General features: G+C 47.1%; 1 protein-coding gene across 2 annotated transcripts in view; it reads left to right on the top strand.

The window, feature by feature from the left end:
* Nucleotides 1–26,599, top strand: part of LOC137429139 (protein mono-ADP-ribosyltransferase PARP6-like) — a 139,396-nt gene that overhangs the window by 4,255 nt on the left and 108,542 nt on the right. Inside the window, exons 1-3 of one of the 2 annotated variants that reach the window (XM_078779622.1) lie at nucleotides 5,741–6,314; nucleotides 12,663–12,815; nucleotides 15,839–16,006. In XM_078779622.1, coding sequence (XP_078635748.1) covers nucleotides 15,956–16,006 — 51 coding nt within the window. In that variant the 5' untranslated portion in view covers nucleotides 5,741–6,314; nucleotides 12,663–12,815; nucleotides 15,839–15,955. Of the gene's footprint in view, nucleotides 1–5,740; nucleotides 6,315–12,662; nucleotides 12,816–15,838; nucleotides 16,007–26,599 lie in introns of those variants that run through there. The other variant, XM_078779623.1, reaches the window with a different exon arrangement.

Below are 26,599 nucleotides of genomic sequence, written 5' to 3'. Positions count from 1 at the left end.
GGGGGACATCATCGAGAAGCCAGGTCCACTGTCCTGTGTGATTCGCCTGCAGGACGGCCGCGAAATTCGTCGACATCAGGACCACATAACCTACCGTCACTGTGAGTCGATGGAGCCTGTAGCATCGTCACAGTCAGGACAACAGTTTGACCCGCCACTGCCGGAGATCGTCGTGGCCGCTCCAGCCGGCTCGGATGCCCCGAAAACCTCTGCAAACGCTACACCCTTCGTGGAGACCAAAGGAATCACCTTGGACTCTGTATCCACTGGTACACCGCGACCCAAAGGAATCACCTCGGACTCTGTATCCACTGGTACACCGCGACGCTCAATGCGTGAGAGAAAAGCACCCGACCGGTTGAATCTTTGAAGATGTTTTTTTTCTTCACGTTGACACATGTTCTATTTTCACGTATTTTCATTATTCTCATAATCGTTTGCACACATATTTTCACATGTTTTGGAAGTGTTGCTTTTGAAATGTCAATTCTGGAAATCTAGCACGTATTGCTCTTGGTAATTTTGGACTTAAAGGGGAGGATGTCATGTATGCAGTGCAAATATTCACCGTTGTATCCCTACACCGGGACTGGGTTGGATCCCTACGCCAGAGCTCGGATGGCGCTGCTGTGAATCGGGCCGTGATCGGCAGAGTGAATAAACGCGTACGACAATCGATCGTAGTTTGTCGAGATACTTTACAGAAACACACAAACTTTCCTCTCTTTATATGTTGTATGATATACATGTTACATGATCGATGTCATCTATGCAGGGAACATGCATCGTTTGTTTTTTACACTTTTATTTAACTTCATCTGAACTTTGTTTGGCCCGTTTCAAATCACGAACGTGTATAAAAAACCTGGACCCGCAATCCGTCTATCGCTCCCACGCGAGCTGATGAAGTCACCGGAAGCAGTCTGGCGGCCATGTTGGTGTGACACTCCCGCCGCCCCGCGAAACTTGAAATGAGTCAGTTCGTTCATCAGTTGTTCAATTCATCAGCATGTGATGGTGTTCAAATGTTTGTTCATCATCATGTGTTTATGTGTGTGTGTGTGTGTGTGTTTATGTGTGTATGTGTGTTGATGTCTCTGTGTGTGTGTGTGTGTGTGTGTGTGTGTGTGTGTGTGTGTGTGTTTTTTTTTTTTTTTTTTTTTTTTTTTTTTTGTTTGTATACTGAATCAAGGCTCGTGAAAGAGCTAACATTTACTTCAAAAAATAAATCAACCAGACAAACAAAACACACAAAAAGAGGGAGCGGAAAACAAGATGGGGAGAGAAGGGGAAGCACACAAACACAACATTTGAGAGCAGGGAGATGTGTGGAAGGGAGAGGGCTTGGGGGGAGGAGGCGTGGGAAGGGGGGGAGGGGGGGGGGGTGGAGGGAGAAGTTTAAAACACAAGGACACCAAGGACTTCCAGGACAGAAGTTGGTATTTCAAAAAAGTGGAATTGGGGTGAAATTAGCGGGGGTAGAAAAGATCAAGGTTTTGGATGGGGGAAGATAAGAGATGGTGGTGAACAGCAGTTTTAAAGACCTGGAGGGTGGAGTGGGATTGAAGAGAGTGAGGGAGTTTGTTCCAGAGGCGGGAGAAGAGAGGAATGAAGGAGTGAAGGTGAGCAGAGAGTCTTGATTTTGGCAGTTTGACCATAAGAGGGTTGCAGGCAGATCTTGTGCGACCTGTAGGAATATTTGCGGGACAGAGCCCAGAGAGAGCTGGGGGGGAAAGGCCAGAGAGGAGTCGGTAGAAGATGGAAAGACCACTAACCTGCCTGCGGTGAGTGAGTGAGAGGCCCTTGGAGTTAGCTTCATCGCGGGAGATTCCAATGATTCTGAATGCTTTGGTTTCAATGGCGTGAAGACGAGCTAGGTGTGAGGCAGGAGCACCAGCCCAGAGGGGAGAGCAGTATTCCATTGAGCTGCGGATGAAAGCCTTGTATGTGGTGAGGAGCTCAGGTGTGCCAAGGAAGGAAGGACTTTGCACGACGGAGGATGCCCAGTCGGCGACTGGCTTTGGAGGCCAGATTTGAAATGTGGTTTTCCCAGGAAAGATCATGGCAGATAGTGAGACCCAAAAGCTTGAGTGACAGAACTTCTTGGAGAGGATTATTCAGAAAGTGGATGGGAGGGTTGTCCAGTCGGTCTTTTCGGAGAGACATCGTAAGAGTGTGAGATTTGTCAGGATTGAAAGACATGTTCCACTTGTTTGCCCAGTCTGTGATTTTGTCCAGGTCTGCAGAGAGTGAGGAGGCAGCAGACTGCCGATCTGAGGGATGAAGAATGGAGCGACAGAGAGTAGAGTCATCAGCAAAGAGATACAGAGGATTTTCAAGAGAGTCAGAGAGATCATTGATGAAGACCAGAAAAAGCACAGGGCCCAGAATACTGCCTTGTGGAACTCCAGCCTGAACAGGAAGAGGAGATGAGAGAAACCCATTCAGGGCCACACGTTGACTACGACTAGAGAGGAAGTCCGCCAGCCATGCGTGGAGATTTCCATTGATACCAAAAGAGGAGAGTTTGGTGAGCAGAGCGGGGTGCCAGACCGTATCGAAGGCACGTGATATGTCAAGGGAGACTGCTCTAATTTCCTGTTTGGCATTGAGGACCTCCATCCATTGTTGAGAAAGCAGAAGCAGCATGTCCAGAGTAGAGTGTCCAGGTCTGAAACCAAATTGATGATCAGAGATCAAGCCATTGGAGAAGAGGAAAGATTTCATATCTGAAGCAATGATGGATTCCATGACTTTGCTGATAATTGGGAGAAGGCTGATTGGTCTGTAGTTGCTGGGATCTGTTTTTGCACCTTTTTTGTGCAAAGCGGTGATGTTGGCAGATTTCCAAGCAGATGGAAGATGACCTTGAGCAAAAGAGAGGGTGAAGAGAACAGAGAGAGGGAGTGAAAGAGCGGAAGAACAGGATTTTAGGACCCGTGGGCTGATGCCGTCAGGTCCAGTTGCAGAATCCGAGTCGAGGGTTGACAGAAACTTTTCCACCTTGTCAGGAGGAAAGGACACAGAGTCCAGGAGCAGCTGGGTACGACTGGGTACGGTGGGTACAGAGAGGGATGGGTTTGGGACAGAAGATTTAGAGGCAAACACAGAGTTGTGGCATTCAGCTTTTTCACGCGTGGAGTCAGCCGTGTGGCCATTTGAGGTGAGGGAGGGGATGGAGGGGGAACAAACACCAGAAACAGATTTGACCAGACGCCACCAGGATTTGGAAGAGGGAGACAGCTAAGAGAGTTCGGTCCTGAGAACGGAGAGATATTGTTTCCTGGCTCTCCTGAGGGTGGACACACACTTGTTTCGGGCTTTGTGAAAGGAAATGAGATTTCCTTCCGTTGGATTTGCTTTCCAGGAGACGAAAGCAAGTTGTTTCTGGGTAATAGCCTCACCACAAGATTCCGTGTATCATGGACGGGAGGAAGGGTAAGACAACAGAAGACGAGATGGGATAAATCTGTGCATGAGAGAGAGCAGTTTGCTTTGGGAGAATTCCCAGGAAGAATTTATGTCAGAGGCAGTAGAGATGGGAGACCAGTCCAGATGATTGATGGCTGCTTGAAGACCGTGCCAGTTGGCCTGAGTGAAATGCCAGACTCGTCGACGCTGAGGAGGCTCTCTGAGAATGGTCAGAGAGATGTCCACTTTAACAGTGTGTATGTGTTACTTTAACAGAGTGTGCTTATGTGTGTGTGTGTTTATGTGTGTATGTGTGTGTGTGTGTTTTTGCATGTGTGTGTGTTTATGCATGTGAATGTGTGTGTGTTTTTGTGTGTATGTGTGTTGATGTCTGTTTGTGTGTATGTGTGGTGATGTCTGTGTGTGTGTGTGTGTGTGTGTGTGTGTGTGTGTGTGTGTGTGTGTGTGTGTGTGTGTGTGTGTGTGTGTGTGTGTGTGTGTGTGTGTGTGTGTGTGTGTGTGTGTGTGTGTGTGTGTGTGTGTGTGTGTGTGTGTGTGTGTGAGAGAGTGTGTGTTTTTGTATGTGTGTGTGTGTGTTTATGTATGTGAATGTTTTTGTGTCTGTATGTGTGTGTGTGTTTATGTGTATGTGTGTTGATGTGTGTGTTTTTGTGTGTATGTGTTTATGTGTGTGTGTTTATGTATGTGAATGTTTGTGTTTATGTGTGTGTGTTTATGTATGTGAATGTTTGTGTGTATGTGTGTGTGTGTTTTTGTGTGTATGTGTGTTGATGTCTGTGTCTGTGTATGTGTGTGTGTGTTTATGTGTGTATGTGTGTTGATGTGTGTGTTTTTGTGTGTATGTGTTTATGTTTGTGTGTTTATGTATGTGAATGTTTGTGTGTATGTGTTTATGTGTGTGTGTTTATGTATGTGAATGTTTGTGTGTGTATGTGTGTTGATGTCTGTGCTTGTGTGTATGTGTGTGTGTGAGTGTGTGTTTTTGCATGTGTGTGTGTGTGTTTATGTATGTGAATGTTTTTGTGTGTGTGTTTATGTGTGTATGTGTGTTGATGTGTGTGTTTTTGTGTGTATGTGTTTATGTGTGTGTGTTTTTTTTGTGGTAAAATGGGCGTATCTTTTATTAAAACAGCTGTTCACCACCATCTCTTTTCTTCCCTCTTATTACCTCCGCCACAAAACGTGGATGGAAGTTATGTTTTCACCCCTGTCTGTCTGTCTGTCTGTCCGTTTGTGAACAAGAAAAAGCAATTTAATATTTCAATACAAATGGGTCATCGATCGTATGCATGCAATTTCAGATTTTTAGGATAAGGACTTTTATAAAAACATGTTTGGCTGGTACACAACTTCACCGATGATGTCATCATTATCATGCTTTTGTTCCCCATTGTGAGTATTTCACAATGTGCCAAGTTTCAAATTTTTCCATTCAGCGGTTTCCGAGGTTGCATCTATTGCTGAAAGTCGAAGCGTGCATGTGTGTGTGTGTGTGTGTGTTTGTGTGTGTGAGTGTGTGGGTGTCTCTGTGTGCGTGTGTGTGTTTATGTATGTGAATGTTTTTGTGTCTGTGTATATGTGTTTGTGTGGGTGTGTGTGTGTTTATACAAATGGGTCATATCTCAAAAAGTTGCGGACGGATTCAGCCGAAATTTGGTGGACAGGTTGGGTGTCTGACAAGGACGATTCGATTAGATTTTGGTGAAGATCTGAATATGAATTCGGGGATGAGAATTATTTAATTCATCAGTGATTCTTCACTATTGAGAGATAGGGACAAAAACGATACATATGGCAGGATATTTCCAAAAGTTGTGGACGGGTGATTTTGATTAAATGTGATTCTGTGTTGTGATTTCTGGTCTACTCTGGGATACAAAACGTAAACTGTTCACCTGGTGGAGGTATTCTCTCTGCTGAGTGCCGTTCTGGTCTTCCTTGTCTTCCGAGAGTCGCGATCGAGTTTATTAATTATTATCTCAGCATAATCAGCTGAAATTACCTCAATCTTGATCATCCGTGTTAATCATCCAGTTCTTTCATGTTCGACTCGAGTCCGTCAATGTGTTAACTTTAAAATTAAACACAATCAGTTATGGTGGTTTCCCGCTCATCAACGCGATTACCTGAGTCCATCGACCCAGCACGGATCTCAATGAGGGTCTGACGGACCAAGTGTTCCAATTCAACCTTAGAAAAGGAGAATCTCTCGGAACAGATTTTCAAATGGATGAAGATGGAATATGATAAGTTTGATGCTCGAGTTCACAAATCCGACATTCTATTCTTCTTCAGTCGCCAACTTCGATGCCATGTTTGACGAAATGAACAAACGTGTGAAACGTGTGAATATTTTGAAGAAAATATGCTCCCCTGACCTATGCATCCATGTTATCACGTTGGTTTGTTTACAAGCGAGTGTCACACAAACATGGCCGCCGACCGACTCGCTCTGACTTCAGCCAAGCAGGCGTATTGCGGGTCCAGGTTTATGAGATACGTCTGTGGCGGACACGATGACTCGCTGGCGCAGTGACATAATTCCGAGCACCAGTGGGTGTCGGCCACGCCCCAGGTGAGGCGTGGCCTCAGGATATACACGCGGGCTCGCAGTCCAGAGCACGGCAGTGCTGACGAGTGAGCAAGGAATAAAGAGCTCGAGTTAACCCAAAGCGTTGTGGCCTACCTTTGTTTAACGTGTGTGCCCAGCACCACACTGGTGACCTCCAACTGGTTCAGCCGTTGCTGTTCCCCGAACGCGCTATGGCCACAAACGCTGTCGCCATAAAGCTACCGGACTTCTGGGAAGCGCAAGCTGACGCCTGGTTTCTACAGGCCGAGGCCCAATTCCAGCTCCGGGGCGTCACGGCGGACGACACGAGGTACTTTTACGTGGTCGCTGCCCTCGGAACCGGCACGGCCGCTCGAGTCGTGTCCTTCCTCCGGCACCTGCCGGAGGAGAGCAAGTACGCGGCGCTCAAGCGGCTTCTCCTCGACACGTTTGGCCTCACAGAGGCCGACCACGCAGACCGTCTTTTGGACCTTCCCGTACTCGGCGACACACGACCGTCCGCCCGCATGGATTACATGCTGTCCCTGCTCGGCGACGGCCACACGGATTTCCTCTTCCGTGCGCTCTTCCTCCGCCAGCTACCTGTACAGGTGCGGCTCGCGCTCGCCGGTTCGACCATTACGGAACCGCGCGCCCTGGCCAGAGAGGCGGACAAGTTTGTCGCAGCCCACGACGCATGGCCGGCATATAGCACGGCCGTCGTGGATCCCGGCGCCGCACACGGCGCGAGTGGTTCGGATCGCCACGTGGCATGGCGTTCGGATCCTCCCGAACACGGCGTAGGTTTGGCGGATCCACGTTTGCGTTCAGATCCTCCCGAACACGGCGCAGGTTGGGCGGATCCGTGTTTGCGTTCGGATCCTCCCGAACACGGCGCAGGTTGGGCGGATCCACGCGTGGCTGCCGCCACGCCCCGCCCACCACTGTCATCACGACCGGCGTGACAACCACCACCGGGCCAGACCTGGTGTCATTTCCATAACAGGTTCGGCCACAAGGCCAGGGCCTGCCGCCCACCTTGTACTTTTGGCAGGTCGGGAAACGGCCAGGCCGGCGCTCGCTTCCTGCCATGAGCGTCGGCCATACTGGCAGCCTGCTGTTCATAACGGACACCTCCTCGGGTCGTCGCTTCCTGTGCGACACGGGAGCGCAGGTGAGCGTCCTCCCTGCCTCCGCGTCCGACAAGCAAGCTGAGGGCCATGGCCCCGCTTTGCTTGCCGCCAACGGCACGCCCATCCGCACGTTCGGAAAGCGTTGTCTCTCGCTGCGGTTCGGGGGGCAGCGCTTTCAGTGGTCGTTCGTTACCGCTAGTGTCCCCATGGGCCTACTCGGAGCGGACTTCCTCTGTGCGCATGGGCTGCTGGTGGACGTGAGGCACAGACGCCTTGTCCAAGCCGAAACCTTCAGCTCGCTTGCTTGCGCGCTGAGCAGTTCGTTGAGGAGCTCCCTGGGCGGCTCACAGAGCGGCTCGCCAAGCGGCTTGCTGAGCGGTTCGGTCCCGGCGAGGTTGGTCTGCACGCTTCCGGCAGCGGACGAGTTCACCCGCCTCCTCGCCAGTTTCCCGGCCCTCACGCGGCCCACTTTCTCGGCGGTGGCCGTCAAGCACGGGGTGGAGCATCACATCCCCACCGTCGGGCCACCGGTCTATGCCCGGGCGCGCCGCCTCGACCCGGCGAAGCTTGCCGTGGCGCAGGGGGAGTTCGCCACACTGGAGCGACTGGGCATCGTCCGGCGCTCCAACAGCGCATGGGCATCGCCGCTGCACATTGTGCCCAAGCCCGGTGGCGGCTGTGCGGAGACTACCGCCGCCTCAACGATGCTACCACCCCCGACCGCTACCCGGTCCCTCACATCCAGGACTTTTCCGCCCGGTTGGCGAAAATGTCCCTCTTCTCCAAGGTGGACCTCATCCGCGGATACCACCAGGTCCCCGTCAGGCCGGAGGACATACCGAAGACGGCCGTCATCACACCATTCGGCCTCCGAGTTTCTGCGGATGCCCTTCGGGTTGAAGAATGCGGCCCAGGCGTTCCAGCGGCTTATGGACAGCGTCTTGTGCGACTTGGACTTCGTGTATGTCTACCTGGACGACATCCTCGTCGCAAGCGCGTCCCGTGAGGAGCACCTCCGCCATCTCCGCACGCTCTTCGAATGCCTGGGCCGACATGGGCTGATCATCAACCCCGCCAAGTGCCGGTTCGGCGTCACCGAAATCGACTTTTTAGGGCACCGCGTCACCAGGCACGGGGCCATCCCCTTACCGGCCAAGGTGGAGGCGGTCAGGGGTTTTCCGTGCCCCCGCACGATCAAGGGGCTCCAGGAGTTCCTGGGCATGGTGAACTTTTATGACCGTTTCCTGCCTCGCATCACCCAGCTCCTGCGCCCCCTGCACGAGGCCTTCCGGGGGGAGCCGGGCAAAGGCGACGTTGCCTGGACCGAGCCGATGGACGCGGCGTTCGCGGGCGCGAGGCTCGCCTTGGCTAACGCCACCGTGCTCGCGCACCCGATGCACCGATCGCCCTCACCACCGACGCGTCAGACTACGCGGTGGGCGCGGTGCACGAGCAATGGGTGAAGGGAGCTTGGCAGCCGCTGGCGTTTTTTAGCCGGCAGCTCTGCCCGCACGAACGGCGGTACAGTACCTTCGACCGCGAGCTGCTCGGGCTCCACCTGGCGGTCCGGCACTTCCGCCATCTGCTCGAGGGCCGCCCGTTCGTGGCCTTTGTCGACCACAAGCCCCTGGTTTTCGCGATGGTCAAGGTCGCCGAGCCGTGGTCGGCCCGGCAGCAGCGTCACCTCTCGGCCGTGTCCGAGTACACGACGGACATCCGGTACGTCGTGGGGAAGGACAACCCAGTGGCGGATTGCCTTTCCTGGTCCGTCGCCCACGCGGTCCACCTCGGGATCGACTATGCCCGGATGGCGGCGGACCAGTCCGCCGACCCCGCCGTCCAGGCTTTTTGGACCGCCGTCACGGGCCTCAGCGTCACCGAGGTACCGTTCGACGGCGCGGGTGCGGTCCTCTTGTGCGACGTCTCCCTCGGCCGGCCTCGCCCCATCGTGCCTGCGGGCTGGCAGCGCCGGGTTTTTGACGCCTTCCACGGCCTGTCCCACCCGGGCACGAAGGCCTCCCAAAAGGTGGTCGCCGACAAGTTCGTCTGGCATGGCCTCCGGAAGGCCGTCCGCGATTGGGCCAGGACGTGCCTCGCGTGCCAGCGCGCGAAGGTTCACCGCCACACCCAGGCCCCGCTGGCCCCGTTTACGGTGCCCGAACGTCGGTTCGACCACGTTCATGTGGACCTGGTGGGACCTCTGCTCTGCCCCCCTCGCGGGGTTTCACCCACGTCCTCACCATGGTGGACCGCACCACCCGGTGGCCGGAGGCCGTGACTTTGGCAGCAACGACGGCGGCGGACGTCGCACAGGCGTTCATTGCCACTTGGGTTGCCCGGTTCGGCGCCCCCTCAGACATCTCGTCCGACCGCGGCCCCCATTTCACCTCGGAGCTCTGGGGGGCGGTAGAGCGGGGGCTTGGCGTCCAGCTGCACAGCTCCACGGCCTACCACCCCCAGGCTAACGGCCTGTGCGAGCGCTTCCATCGCGCCATGAAGGCCGCGCTCCGGGCCAGCCTCCGACGGCGGCTGGGTCGACAGGCTCCCCTGGGTCCTGCTGGGCCTCAGGACGGCGCCCAAGGATGACCTGCGCGCATCCGTGGCGGAGCTGGTCTTCGGACAACCGCTACGGGTGCCGGGCGAGTTCCTCCCCGACTCCATGGCACCATGGTCCGCGGCGCAGCAGTGCTCCGCCCTGCAGGAAACCGCCCGGAGGTTCGCCCCGGTGCCGACGGCGCACCACGGTTGCCCGCCAACGCACGTCGCCCCGGAGCTTCGCACGGCGGAGTACGTGTTCGTCCGCCACGACGCCCACCGGACACCGCTGCGGCCCCCGTACGACCGGCCCTTCCGCGTGCTGGAGACCGGGGCGAAGCATTTCACCCTGGACATCGGCGGTACTCCTGACCGCCTCAAGCCGGCCCACCTCGACTTGGATCACCCCCCGCCAGCGGCTCTGCCCCCGTGTCGGGGTGCCCCCCGGCGGGCGGACCACCGGCACCGCCCAACCCCGCCGTCACGCCACCCCCCTGCCCTGCACCCATCCCAGATGCCGCCAGAGGCATCCCAGATGGCATCCCGGCATCCGACGCCGCCAGCCGCTAGAGGGCGCTTCCGCCGGGTCATCCATTTGCCCCGCAAACTGACCCTTCAGGTGCGCGGGAATTCTGGGGGGGCGCGTGTGGCGGACACGATGACTCGCTGGCGCAGTGACATAATTCCGAGCACCAGTGGGTGTCGGCCACGCCCCAGGTGAGGCGTGGCCTCCGGATATACACGCGGGCTCACAGTCCAGAGCACGGCAGTGCTGACGAGTGAGCAAGGAATAAAGAGCTCGAGTTAACCCAAAGCGTTGTGGCCTACCTTTGTTTAACGTGTGTGCCCAGCACCACACGTCCGTGTTTCAAATCTTTGAGCCGTTCGGTTTCCAGGTTACATACGTCATAGAGAGATGAAGGTTGTGCCAATGTCCTCTTTTCTGGTACATTTTCATTTATCAAAATTTAATAAAAGAGATGAATTAAAACAGGTTTAAAACGTTTTTAAATAACGGTGTGTAGCTTTAAAACCTGTTTTTTCGTTGACTTGTAATGTTGAAGAAGGGATTCCCCTATTTTAAATATCACCGATATTGTTTGGTTGATTGTGACGTCACATTCCATCATTTCTCGAGTGACGTGGATCGCGAACGCGTCGTCTTGTTTCCCGTGGACTCCAAGAGTGATTTTTCTCACAATGTCGATCCGCTTTGTCGCGGTTCTGTTGACCGGATGTCTTACGTCGATCTATTTATCCTTCGACAAGTTGTTTGTCGTTACCCCCAAGAAGCCAGTCACCTTTCTCGATTGGCTTTGCAGCTTAGGTTACACTTCTCCGGTAAAGGTAATCCATCATTTACATCTCCGTGCTCCTCTTCACACGCATTTTAAATGTCGATTTTAAATGATTTGAAATGTGGAACTCAAAATGACGGACCGGACACCATTTGGTCGAGTGCCACGGTCAGTTTGCAAGGAAACCGGCGTGTGGTTAAGCGGTGACGAGCACTCCGTTCCGTTGGAGTGCTTGTTTGAGCTCTTTGAATCCAGCAAGCAGCTAGGTAAGCGGTAGCAAGCTGCTTGTTAACGGAACACACCCCCGGGTCTCGCCTTTTCCACTCTAAGAGAGATATGTGGATCGGTTGGTTAGGTCGACCGGACACACTATGCCCATTGAACCATAAATATCATGTGTGTCGATGTTGATGAGTACGTTGTTTATTTCAGCCGGACTGTCCACATCAGGCTCCGCCCCACTCGGTCACGCAACAGGAGTCAGGAACAGGAAGGGATAACCCCACTTCCGTGTCACCCACATCATGGCTAGCTTCTTCACATCTAAAGCATACATATTGCAAAAAAGCATCCTCGACTGTGCAAATCACATTTAATCAAAATCATCCGTCCATAACTTTTTTAGATATCCTTGTGGAGCTATGCTCGCACGATAAAGCCGGGAAAAATGGACGACACCAGGAACGAAGTTTCACTGAGCTATTTATTCTAGTTCAACTCGAAAGAACTCAAAAGCAAATAGCAATGAATAGCCCTTTAACACGGGCGAATCTGGATCTTCACCAAAAATCTAGTCATTTCGTCCGTGTCACATTCGCTACCTCTGTGCCAAATTTCGCCCGAATCCGTCCACAACTTTTGGAGATATTTTGTTCACAAACGGACAGACAGACAGACAAATGGACAAACAGACAGGCAGGGATGAAATCATTTCTTCCGTTTTAACCCCTGTGACCCGTAGTCCCCACTCCCTGGGGTATGAACCGGTAGTCAAATCCCCAAAATTGTTACGTATTTCATACGCTCCCCAATGCTTTTTGCATGTATGAAGTTTCATGAGAAAATGTGTAAAAATGTACCCGTAATTGCATTTTCTGGTATTACACACCGCACCTTTCCTGTGCCATCACCAGGCGCTGCATATCGTCATTGGTGGGCACCGAAGGGGGCTCAGCAATGACGCACGCTGAAAGGGAGGACTCAGTTTTCACTCTGGTTGTTTGTTTGTTGTACACCGCACCTTTCCTGTGCCATCACCAGGCGCTGCATAACGTCATTGGCGGGCACCGAAGGGGGCTTGGCAATGACGCATGCTGAAAGGGGTACTCAGTTTTCACTCTGGTTGTTGCACACCACTCCTTGCTGGAACGGTGTAAAAGGACGAATTACGATATTTGTGCGTGGAGGAGGGAATGGATTGAGAATGAAATAGGAGATCACACACATGGGGTTATTCAAAGACACATCCCTTTAATCCAGGAAGATATTCGACTTCCTGTCCATTTAATGGCTTCTTATCCATGTTTCTTGTGCAGCATTTCTTGTGCAGTAAGAATTGTCCCAATTTATGTGTGAAGTATGATATTGATGATAATATTGAATGGTGGATTTTATTTATGGGTTTAAAAATTGATCATGTCTCCTCCAATGTGTGCACTCACTTTGAACTGCATTTGTCTTATATTCCTCATTTTTTGTGTTCTGCTTGAATAGGAGAAATCGATCTTTGATTGGTTTTGGACGACAAAGAAACAGGAAGCTCCAACATACTTCTGGCAATGCGTCATCTTCTTGTGTTTAATTCACTGTCTCTTCGTGCTGGCCAGGATCGTTCATTCTCTTCGTTGGCTTTGGCAACGGCTTCCGGTAAGTCAATGATGCTGTTTTACCATTTGTTCTGTAATTTGTTCGACAAACAAAAATGACCACACTGTAGTCACAACCTGAGACAAAATCAGTTAACGGGTCGATCGGGAAATGAGCATTTAAAACGCTCTTAAAAGATGAACAGTGCGATTGGGAAACACATTTAATGCACATTGAAATAATTAACTCGACACCTATCATCAATGTCACTTACCCACGGTTATATCAGGACGAGCAGATTCGTCACATGGTCACGGATTGCTTGACCCCAATATGGGGCCGTTCAAAAATTACGTAACGCAATTTTGTTTGTAGTAATTTGTAGAACGTAACACTTGATTACATAACGTAACGCTTGATTACATAACGTAACGCTTGATTACTGAGTGTTCTGATGTACAGTGCATTCTGACAAGCTCGAGTAAACTTTACTATTATTTGACTTATGATTCGATTTTTGGGTTCCCTCATTGTAAATAACACTTCACCCAAGCAGTCAATGGAAATGTGATGCACCAAATCCCGGCAGTGCATAATCAGCAGAAACCTGCAGGCCTAATGTGTGACGCCCACCAGAAAACCAAGATGGTGGCCATATCATTTAATCTCAGTGCTATGGTGGGTCTCAGTGCTTTTTTATGCTGATTTAGTTTCAACAATGGGTTTTGCAGATTGCAAGAGTCTATTAAAGTAATAGGACAATGGGTTTATAAAAGGACGAATTACGATAGAAAATGGTTTTAATAAATTTTTTTTAATTTTTTTAAAAAAAAATTTATGTTGTAGGCTCCAGGCACGGACTATGTAGCCCTCATCGAGGCCAGGCCTTAAATAAAAGAGAAGAAAAGTGTATGATGTTTGTTTGCGAGAAAGAGAGATTAAAGTTGGGCCGGTAGCTCCAGTTTGAGTGAGACAGAGAGTAAGACCAGCAATCCTGACACGGAGAGTGTAAGATGGTTCCACACTACAGATGAAGAGCGGGGTATGTCGATGCACATACTTCCCATCTGATCACTTGAAACAACGTGAATGGAATCTAAACCTACATTGTCCAGCAAGCTTGATTGACCTGACAAGACTATAACTGTCGCCGCCCATGTTAGCAGTTCTTCATTGTATAGCGGATTCTACCCTAGGGAGATTGATTGGTAGACGAGGGAGATTGATTGGTAAAACCTCCGACAATTGTCACTGCTCAGTTCCCTAAGATGAACTTCGTGAACCGGATGGGTGGGAGAGAGGTCGTTGATTTACCGACGAACATCAAAATTCGCTTCAATAAGAGATAATAAACGCCTCGCCAATTCAAATTACGCATCGAATTGAGATGAGCACGTCGTTCATCTTCCTGCTCATCCTCGTCGACCAATTCAGCGGTGTTGATGTTCCCATCATCAGAAGGCTTTGCTTCGTATGTGTGTGGTCATGGTGTTCAGCATTTCCAATTCTAGGCTGAGGTGAGTGTTTTCATCGGTAGAGGGGTCGAACTCCAAAAACAAATCTGATACGCAGCTACAGGATCATTGTTGAATTCTTCTGCCGTCGAAGAGGTTGTGCGATTAGACGCCATCTTGCTCACTGAGTCAAGTCACAGGTGGGCGTGTCGATGTTGTCCCGAGATGACGTCATGTGCTGAAGGACCTTGTTTCTAGAGCCCCCAATAAAACCCCTATTTTTATTGTTGTAACAATGGAAACTAATTGAAACGTCTTCAAAGCATTTATGAAGGTGGGATTTTCTATCATTACCTCCGTCACCAAAGGTGAATGGACGTTATGTTTTCACCCCTGTCTGTCCATTTGTCTGTTTGTTTGTCCGTTTGTTTGTTTGTAAACAAAATATCTCAAAAAGTTATCGACGGATTCGGACGAAATTTGGCAGGGAGGTAGCGTATGTGACAAGGACGAAATGATTAGATTTTGGTGAAGATCCGGATTCGGATCCGGTTACTAGAATTTTTAAGTGATTCTTCAACATTGGGAGATAGGCCCAAAAACGATATACATAACATAAACGATTTCCAAACACATGCAATGAAGGGAGCGGGAGACAAGAGGGGGAGAGAGGGAAGCACAAAAGCACAACAACAGTAGAGAACAACGACGTCGGTAGATCTGTGGAAGGGGGAGGGCTGGGGAGGAGGGAGGGTCCACGGTATAAAGCAAATGAACACCACTAGGAATTTCAGGAAAGAAGTTGGGGGTTTAAATATGCGGATTTTGGGGTGTTTTAACGGGGGTAGAAAAGATCAAGGTTTTGGATGGGGGAAGATAAGAGATGGTGGTGAACAGCTGTTTCAAAGACTTGGAGGGAGGAGAGGGATTGAAGAGAGTGAAGGAGTTTGTTCCAGAGGTGGGAGAAAAGAGGAATGAAAGAGTGAAGGTGAGCAGATAGTCTTGATTTTGGCAGTTTCACCAGAAGAGGGTTGCTGGCAGATCTTGTGCGTCCTGTAGGAATATTTGGGGGGAAATAGGAGTCGGTATAAGACAGAAAGACATCCAACCTGCCTGCGGTGAGTGAGTGAAAGGCCCTCAGAATCGGCTTCATCGCGGGAGATTCCAATGATTCTGAAAGCTCTAGTTTCAACCGCGTGAAGCCGAGCTAGGTGTGAGGCAGGAGCACCAGCCCAGAGGGGGGAACAGTATTCCATTGAGCTGCAGATGAAGTGCAGAGCAGGCAATATGACTGCTTCCATTGTGCTCTCAATTTATTGAATGGAAATAAAAGTTTGAACCAATTAAAAGGACCTAAAACACAGATTAAATGGTTTTTTTTTTCCAAACAAAAAGCAAAAATCACTTTCATTTTCACTTTTTTAATTCGTCGAAATCAGTGAGCTGTTCCCAGTTCCGAGGGCGTCCATCAAATGGTGGCGTCCGGCTTTTATGGAGAACACCGGATGTTGTTAAATTAATGATGCGACATTTTAAATGTTTGATATGCACATTATGAATAGCTATTACCATTAACCTATCATGATTGTGAGCTCCAGTTGTGTGTGTGAAATGGTGTGTGTTTTGCAGAATTTGAAATCTTCGCCATCAGTGTATTACCACATAAGCGCTGTTCTGTGTAAGCTGTTGCTTTCCTTTACCTCAATCTGGATTTTCTTTGAGAAGCTGTTTCGGCCTCCACAAAAGATGGAAGTGACCTTTCATAATTGGATATACAGCATGTTTTCGACTCCACCGGTAAGTCTGCAGAAAATTGCCGACAGATTGTATGCGTTTTAAGGCTGACTTTTGTATGTGTGTGTATATGGATGTATATGTATATATTGTTACGTATTACCTCCCCAAACCCCGGTTACGGTGCACCTCAGAGTCTGGAGTGGGAAAACGGCAGAAAGACTTATTATTTTGAGTGTTATAATAAACCATGTTTAAACCGCACCAATGCAATTGTAGAACAAAACGAGCAATTGTATTGAGAACTCTCACATACACAATAATAACACTATGAAAGAAAGTACAATGAAAATATCACTTGCATCAAATGAACAATGCCTATGATGGTACCATCATTCTCCAATGCTCTGAAAGCAAGGAACTCACGATACACCAAACGTGAGTGGAATGTAACATTCTCCAAAGTCCATGCACAAATCATGACGCGGTGAGTGTCGAAATCATGCAGAATGGCAAAACAACAGGCAGGTATTGGCGCGGCTGTGGATGAGGAGTTACAAGGTGAGAGGTCGACATGGGAATTGAGCCGACATGTAAACCAACGGCAATCCACACGGTGAGGTCGATATGGGAATCCTACTGACAAAACAAGATGTACCAAGCTGACAGCCTCTTCGAGGACAAAATGGTGTATCGGCCTGTAATGGAGGCGCTCGCTCCCTCCAACAATGACTCACACTTCGTGATAAAACCTGAAACGCAGGTTTAATTGCACTCGCAATATATGACGATGTCGTGGACAATCCTTTTCCCAGGAAGCCTCAACTCATTCGCGACCTGTATCAAAAATGTTCGCTCGCAGCCTCGACGCGACTCACAACTGTCTCTATCCTCCTCTTGCATCTTCCGGCCTCTTTGCAGCATCTTCATTTCTCCTTCAAAACATCTATTTTTACCTTTTTTCTAAAGTCATCTCCATATCACACAAAAATCTTTACAACGATATTACCTCAAACTAAAAATATTCCACTCGTAAAAAATAATAACAAAAGTGGAACTGACGGATCCGTAACAATGTGTGTGTGTGTGTGTGTGTGTGTGTGTGTGTGTGTGTGTATATATATATATATTGTTGCAGATCCGGGGGTCGGCGCTCCCCTTACCAAGGGGGGGTTAATCCCCTCGTCTTTTAAACTGGCAGATCCCCCAGCCCTGGAAATTATAACGCTCCTTTGCGGTGGAAATTGGCCAAGGTGATTGGTCAAGATTGGTTGGTCCCAAATACACCTGAGTGCCAATCTCTTCCCAAAGCAGGGAGATAATTCCCGCTCGAACCACGGATATGATGGTAATTGCCGAGCAGTTTAGCAATCTACAGCCCGAGCCATTAACAAAAGGACTAAACCCGATTAAAGCAGTTCCGAATCGTGCCGCAGGTACTCAATGGGGAGAAAAGACGAAAGCGATCGAATAGAGGAAATCAAAAGGTAAGGAAGAACAAATATGATTTATTACTCCACTAATAAAAGAGGAAACGAAAGAAGGGCATGTACAAGTAGAAGAGCAAAAGGACACAGGGCAAGCTTACACAGTCTTAATTAACACGCCCAGGACAATACAAACAGACTTACACAAAAGGGGAATAGCAGGAAGGAAGGTCCAAGCAGATGGGCCAACGTTGGCTCTGGCCCCGGTTCACGCTCCACTCCGGTCCACGCTTCACATCAGTCCATGCTCCGGTTCCGCGGCGAAACCCGGCAGGCAACGTGGTGGGTATTGTCGGCACGAGCGGACCTTACATGTGGGGGGGGTTCATATATCGGGGAGGAATCGTGTCTCGTGACTCTCCAATTGTCAATGGTCAACTCACCAATGGCAGACTCCTCCTCCAACCGACTTGTGTCTCTGACTCACCGACTCTCTCACGCAACTACTGAAGTAGTCCCACGCGAGTGCTTATATTACGTGCTCGCGTATAAAGCCGCATGCTTTTAGGACACACCCACCGGTTAGCTCGCCTCGGCCCTGGTTGGTCGCGAGGGCTCACCGACTCCGCCCTTAACAGGGCTACGCCTTGCTCTGATAACTCCTCCCCCTTCTTCTCCAGCTTGACCTCGTGGTTAATGGCGTTTGGAGCGAGGCAGCGAACGCTACTGGCAAGCAAGGGAACACAATTTGGAGGGAGGCAAGCCGCAAAATGAACGGGATTGAACAAGGGGCCTAGGTTATTTGATTAATGCAACACAGAGTCAAACTATTGGAAACAGAGCCTTACCTGAAACACATACTACTGAAATAACTAGAGTAGTTCCTATGGTGTCCTATGTTTTGCAATATGGACTAACTAGGGTGCGACCTTTGACCTTTGGAAGATGGGGATATTTACAGGGAATTATTTACAAGGCTTATTATTTTACAAAGTGAAGGTTCTAAAAACCGCAACTATATATATATATATATATATATATATATATATATATATATATATATATATATATATATATATATATAATCTGGAGATTAAATCAGACGCGGACGTAGCTTCAGGACATCGATCTTTAATTGTCGACAAGCTTTCGACCAACAAAGGTCTTCTTCGTCTACAGAAACAACAGGCATGTATGGCAGACAAGTATGTATAGTGATATGTGTAGAAAATGCATATAAAAGGAAAAGCCATGCTGAAGCTCACTCACCGTCCCCAAGTTCAACGGAAGTGAAGCGCAGCTTACAGTTTCCGGTCGCGTTACAGTTCGGTGCACGTGCATATACAAATATAGAGATACATACATACATAAACACACAAGCATATCTTCATATACCATTTATATTCATATAATATATTTATATATTTATTTATATATTTATATAAATGACATGAAGGTAGATTGAAAGAATGCGTGAATGAATGAATGAATTGGTGAATGAATGGGTTACGGTTAATGATTTGATTGGGTTGATGTCGGAACATTCTTTAATCATCAACATTTATGCCATGAGGGATTTTTGTCCGAAGTTTATGTATCCAAAAGGACTCGCGTTTCAGAATCGTGGTGTGTGATCGATTTGTGATTGATTCAATGGCAGAGATTTGAATGTCATTTATAGAGTGATCCGGTTGATTAAAGTGCATCGTGTAAGGTAGAGATTTGCCCTGACTGGTGTGGAAGCTATTGATTTCTGACCGGGTGTTATTAAATCGTGTGTAGAGTGTATTCTCAGTTTTTCCAACATATTGTTTGTTGCACTTTTGGCAAGTGATTAGGTAAATGACCCATGTAGATTTGCAGTTCATATAGGAGGTGATGGGGAATTTTTGTCCAGTGCTCGAACTACAAAATTTGTTTCCTTCTCGTAAATGTTTGTGAATAATACATTTGTTTGCTGTGCATTTAGAGAAGCCAGGGATCCTAGTTTCTTTGTTGTGGGGCTGTGGGTGCTTTGCTTTTACAAAGAGGTCCCTGAGTGTCCGACCACGTCGAAATGATGTTGGTGGAGGTTGAGGATGTTAGTTGAGGCACCACATTTCCATTTCCACACCAGTCAGGGCAAATCTCTACCTTACACGATGCACTTTAATCAACCGGATCACTCTATAAATGACATTCAAATCTCTGCCATTGAATCAATCACAAATCGATCACACACCACGATTCTGAAACGCGAGTCCTTTTGGATACATAAACTTCGGACAAAAGTCCCTCATGGCATAAATTTTGATGATTAAAGAATGTTCCGACATCAACCCAATCAAATCATTAACCGTAACCCATTCATTCACCAATTCATTCATTCAGACACTCATTCACGCATTCTTTCAATCTACCTTCATATGTCATTTATATAAATATATAAATAAATATATAAATATATTATATGAATATAAATGGTATATGAAGATATGCTTGTGTGTTTATGTATGTATGTATCTGTATATTTGTACGTATATGCACGTGCACCGGAACTGTAACGCGACCGGAAACTGTAAGCTGCGCTTCACTTCCGTTGAACTTGGGGACGGTGAGTGAGCTTTAGCGTGGCTCTTCCTCTTGTATGCATTTTCTACACATATCACACATCTTACACACATATCACAATACATACTTGTCTGACATACACGCCTGTTGTTTCTGTCGACTAAGAAGAAGACCTTTGTTGGTCGAAAGCTTGTCGACAATTAAAGATCGACGTCCTGAAGCTACGTCCGCGTCTGATTTAATCTCCCGATTATTTATTTAATGCAAATGAGACGCCCTGCTCGTACTGTGGAGTTTGTACTATTTCCCAGTTATATATATAAATAAAACAGGAGTGTCCGTCTGTCCCCAAACTACGGCCTCAGTTTTGGGCCTCGCCCCACCAAAACTGTGGAACGTTTTGGGGTCCCAGCGGATGTTGTAAACCTCCGAGCACTATATGTGGTAGGAGGTTTCAAAAATTCCTCAATAAAATTATGATTTCGAAATTGACTCAATACGGAGCTGCTCCGAAATCCGGAAGTGAACAGATGATGACAACAGACAATGGGCTAGTTTGATAATATCTCAATACAATCGTGATTTAACACAGTATTTTGTTATAGTATTAATTTATGATTGGAATAATGCTGTTTGGAATGAAAATAGAGATATTGAGTTCAAATGAATGAGGAAATGATGTGAGGGTTTCTACTTTCGATCCATGATATTCGCGGTTCGCCAGATGCAGATTCGCTATTGACTGGGTAAAGAACCATTCAGACTGGGTACGTTTTTTGTCAAGTCCTTCACGAACTGGCTGTCCATGTCTGACGTTCATATGAAAGTGGCAGAGGAATGTGGAATTCAATGGTTCATTGTTTCCCATTCACCGTTTTTTGCCCAAGTCGTTCACGAATCGACTGTACATGTCTGACGTTCATATGAAAGTGGCAGAGGAATGTGGAATTCAATGGTTCATTGTTTCCCATTCACCGTTTTTTGCCCAAGTCGTTCACGAACCGGCTGTCCATGTCTGACGTTCATATGAAAGTGGCAGAGGAATGTGGAATTCAATGGTTCATTGTTTCCCATTCACCGTTTTTTGCCCAAGTCATTCACGAATCGGCTGTACATGTCTGACGTTTGACTGAAGGAACTTGGAATTTCTTGGTTCCATGGTTTAGCATTCCCCATTTTCCGCATTGCTTGTTTGCTTTTGGCTTCCCCACCCGTGCATAGCATGGGTACCTCGCTAGTATGTACATATACATGTATATATTTACATACATATTTCAGTTTATGATCGCGGAACAACTTGTTTAACTTGAATGTTATATTTTCAACATGAATCAGAACATGAATAGGAAGACAAGTCTTTTGTTTTAATGTACTTTTGCTCTAATTTCATTCGGATCATGCATGTGCAGAGAGGAGTGCGATTACTGTTTTACTCTGTCTGCCGGATAGTCAAACAAAATTGAAAACCATTCCAAAGAGGAAACTTACTGTTTTTAATTAAGGACATCATAAAGGACACAAACAACAATCACAAATAATTAATGTAACATGTTAGATAGATGGTGATAGATGGTGTGGAAAATGGCGGTAAAACCCATAATTTGAATACACTACGCACGATTAAAACTCATACTTGAGATATTTTATAATAAACTAGACGAAAGCACCCGGCGTTGCGCAGGTTCTTTTTGAATGAATTTACTACTATAATTCAGCTTTTACTCGCGGCCGAAGAAGATTGACAACTATAGTTCAGCTCGGCTTTTAATTGAGAAATGGGCCCAGCCCGGCCAAAGCAGCCTCAACCGGCCTCGGCACCTAGCCTATAACCTTCCCGGGGCCCGTCCCGACATTTTTGCTTCTTTTTGAATTAATTCACGACTATAATTCAGCTTTTACTCGCGGCTGTAGAAGATTGACTACTATAATTCAGCTCAGCTTTTAATTGCGAAATGGGCCCAGCCCGGCCGAAGCGGCCTCGACCGGCCTCACCACCTAGCCTATAACCTTCCCGGGGCCTGTCCCGACATTTTTAGGTCTTTTTGAATGAATTTACTACTATAATTCAGTTTTTACTTGTGGCCGTAGAAGATTGACTACTATAATTCAGCTCAGCTTTTAATTGTGAAATGGGCCCAACCCGGCCGAGATGAGACCAAGGACTTGCCGGAATGTACTTTTTAAATCAGCCATTTTGGACATATATGGCGGCCGAACCACGTGACTGATGACACCATCATTATTTGTTTTCTAAACTAATTTATTCCTAGATTATGCTAAAGAAATTTCATCTTGATCGGATGAAGTTTTGTACTTGTAGAATTAATGGAGGCACCTATGACATCACCATTAACATATTTTATTCCCCATGGAGCATTCTTTACAATGAGCCATGTCTAAATCTTTTCTATTCAGCACTTTTGGACACATAGAGGTGCTAGGTTTTTCGGTTTTTCCAAGATGGCGGCCGAACCACGTGACATATGACGTCATCATTAACATATTTTATTCCCCATGGAGAGTTCTTTACAATGAGCCATGTCTCAATTTTTTCTGTTCAGCACTTTTGGAGATATAGTGGTGCAAAGTTTTGCCGTTTTTCCAAGATGGCGGCCGACCACGTGACATATGACATCATCATTAACATATTTTATTCCCCATGGAGAGTTTTTTACAATGAGCCATGTCTCAATTTTTTCTGTTCAGCACTTTTGGAGATTTTGTGGTGCAAAGTTTTGCCGTTTTTCCAAGATGGCGGCCGACCACGTGACTGATGACGTCATCATTAACATATTTTATTCCCCATGGAGAGTTCTTTACAATGAGGCATATCTCAATTTTTTCTGTTCAGCACTTTTGGAGATATAGTGGCGCAACGTTTTGCCGTTTTTCCAAGATGGCGACCGAACCACGTGACTGATGACGTCATCATTTACATATTTTATTCCCCATGGAGAGTTCTTTACAATGAGCCATGTCTCAATTTTTTCTGTTCAGTACTTTCGAAGATATAGAGGTGCAAAGTTTTTCGGTTTTTCCAAGATGGCGGCCGAACCACGTCACCGATGACGTCATCAATTGGGCACAGTCTATTCCAGGGCAAGACCAATATGTGTGTAAAGTTTGGCGATTCTACGTGCAACGGTGTAGATGCAGTGCTGCAAACAGACAGACAGACAAACAGACAGACAGACAAACAGACAAATGAAAAATCGATCAGAGACCGAGGACTTGCTGGAATGTACTTTTTTATCGGCCATTTAGGACAAATATGGCGGCCGAACCACGTGACCGATGACGTCATCATTAACATATTTTATTCCCCACGGAGAGTTCTTTACTTTTTATAACATAACATATTTTATTCCCCACGGAGAGTTTATTTTTTCTGTTCAGTACTTTCGGAGATATAGAGGTGCAAAGTTTTTCGGTTTTTCCAAGATGGCGGCCGAACCACTTCACCGATGACGTCATCAATTGGGCACAGTCTATTCCAGGGCAAGACCAATATGTGTGCAAAGTTTGGCAATTCTACGTGCAACGGTGTAGACGCAGTGCTGCAAACAGACAGACAAACAGACAGACAGACAAACAAACGAACAGATCAACATACTTGCCGGAATCTTTTCCGGCAAGTAATGAAAAATCGGTCAGAGACCGAGGACTTGCCGGAATTTACTTTTTTATCGGCCATTTAGGACAAATATGGCGGCCGAACCACGTGACCGATGATGTCATCATGAACATATTTTATTCCCCATGGAGAGTTCTTTACAATGAGCCATGTCTCAATTTTTTATATTGAGCATTTTTGGAGATATGGAGGTGCAACGTTTTTCGGTTTTTCCAAGATGGCGGCCGAACCACGTTACCTATGACGTCATCATTAACATATTTTATTCCCCATGGAGAGTTCTTTACAATGAGTCACATCTCAATTTTTTCTATTCAGCACTTTGGGAGATATGGAGGTGGTAGGTTTTTCGGTTTTTCCAAGATGGCGGCCGAACTACGTAACTGATGACGTCATCATTAACATATTTTATTCCCCATGGAGAGTTCTTTCCAATGAGCCATGTCTCATTTTTTCTATTCAGCACTGGAGGTGCAAAGTTTTTCGGTTTTTCCAAGATGGCGGCCGGACCACGTGACCGATGACGTCATCATTAACATATTTTATTCCCCATGGAGAGTTCTTTACAATGAGCCATGTCTCAATTTTTTCTATTCAGCACTTTCAGAGATGTGGAGGTGCAAAAATTTTCGGTTTTTCCAAGATGGCGGCCGAACCACGTGACCTATGACGTCATTATTAACATATTTTATTCCCCATGGAGAGTTCTTTACAATGAGCCATGTCTCAATTTTTTCTGTTCAGCACTTTTGGAGATTTCGTGGTGCAAAGTTTGCCGTTTTTCCAAGATGGCGGCCGACCACGTGACTGATGACGTCATCATTAACATATTTTATTCCCCATGGAGAGTTCTTTACAATGAGCCATGTTTCAATTTTTTCTGTTCAGCACTTTTGGAGATATAGTGGTGCAAAGTTTTGCCGTTTTTCGAAGATGGCGGCCGACCACGTGACATATGACGTCATCATTAACATATTTTATTCCCCATGGAGAGTTCTTTACAATGAGCCACGTCTCAATTTTTTCTGTTCAGCACTTTTGGAGATATAGTGGCGCAACGTTTTGCCGTTTTTCCAAGATGGCGACCGAACCACGTGACTGATAACGTCATCATTTACATATTTTATTCCCCATGGAGAGTTCTTTACAATGAGCCATGTCTAAATATTTTCTGTTCAGTACTTTCGGAGATATAGAGGTGCAAAGTTTTTCGGTTTTTCCAAGATGGCGGCCGAACCACCTGACTGATGACGTCATCATTAACATATTTTATTCACCATGGAGAGTTCTTTATAATGAGCCATGTCTCAATTTTTTCTATTCAGCACATTCAGAGATATGGAGGTGCAAAATTTTTCGCCTTTTCCAAGATGGCGGCCGAACCACGTGACATATGACGTCATCATTAACAAATTTTATTCCCCATGGAGAGTTCTTTACAATGAGCCATGTCTCAATTTTTTCTATTCAGCACTTTTGGAGATATGGAGGTGCAAAGTTTTTCGGTTTTTCCAAGATGGCGGCCGAACCACGTGACAGATGACGTCATCAACATGTTTTATTCCCCATGGAGAGTTCTTTACAATGAGCCATGTCTCAATTTTTTCTATTCAGCACTTTCAGAGCTATGGAGGTGCAAAGTTTTGCCGTTTTTCCAAGATGGCGGCCGAACGACGTGACCTATGACGTCATCATTAACATATTTTATTCCCCATGGAGAGTTCTTTACAATGAGGCATGTCTCAATTTTTTCTGTTCAGCACTTTTGGAGATTTCGTGGTGCAAAGTTTTGCCGTTTTTCCAAGATGGCGGCCGACCACGTGACATATGACATCATCATTAACATATTTTATTCCCCATGGAGAGTTCTTTACATTGAGCCATGTCTCAATTTTTTCTGTTCAGCACTTTTGGAGATTTCGTGGTGCAAAGTTTTGCCGTTTTTCCAAGATGGCGGCCGACCACGTGACTGATGACGTCATCATTAACATATTTTATTCCCCATGGAGAGTTCTTTACAATGAGCCATGTCTCAATTTTTTCTGTTCAGCACTTTTGGAAATATAGTGGTGCAAAGTTTTGCCGTTTTTCCAAGATGGCGGCCGACCACGTGACATATGACGTCATCATTAACATATTTTATTCCCCACGGAGAGTTCTTTACAATGAGCCATGTCTCAATTTTTTCTGTTCAGCACTTTTGGAGATATAGTGGCGCAACGTTTTGCCGTTTTTCCAAGATGGCGACCGAACCACGTGACTGATGTCATCATTTACATATTTTATTCCCCATGGAGAGTTCGTTACAATGAGCCATGTCTCAATTTTTTCTGTTCAGTACTTTCGGAGATATAGAGGTGCAAAGTTTTTCGGTTTTTCCAAGATGGCGGCCGAACCACGTCACCGATGACGTCATCAATTGGGCACAGTCTATTCCAGGGCAAGACCAATATGTGTGCAAAGTTTGGCGATTCTACGTGCAACGGTGTAGACGCAGTGCTGCAAACAGACAGACAGACAGACAAACAGACAGACAGACAAACAGACAGACAGACAGACAGACAAACAGACAGACAAACAAACGAACAGATCAACATACTTGCCGGAAAATTTTTCCGGAAATCGGTCGGTCGGTCAAAATCGGTCAGAGACCGAGGACTTGCCGGAATGTACTTTATTATCGGCCATTTTGGCCAAATATGGCGGCCGAACCACGTGCCCGATGACGTCATCATTAACATATTTTATTCCCCATGGAGAGTTCTTTACAATGAGCCATGTCTCAATTTATTCTATTCAGGACTTTTGGAGATGTGGAGGTGCAAAGTTTTTCGGTTTTTCCAAGATGGCGGGCGAACCACGTGACAGATGACATCATCATTAACATATTTTATTCCACATGGAGAGTTCTTTACAATGAGCCATGTCTCAATTTTTTCAATTCAGCACTTTCGGAGATATGGAGGTGCGAGGTTTTTCGGTTTTCCCAAGATGGCGGCCGAACCACGTGACTGATGACATCTTCATTAACATATTTCATTCCCC

The sequence above is a fragment of the Myxine glutinosa genome, chromosome 6 (genome assembly GCF_964187855.1).
Source record: "Myxine glutinosa chromosome 6, kmMyxGlut1.1, whole genome shotgun sequence".
In the NCBI taxonomy this organism is placed as follows: Eukaryota; Metazoa; Chordata; class Myxini; order Myxiniformes; family Myxinidae; genus Myxine; species Myxine glutinosa.
This window is presented reverse-complemented; position numbering and strand designations above follow the sequence as displayed.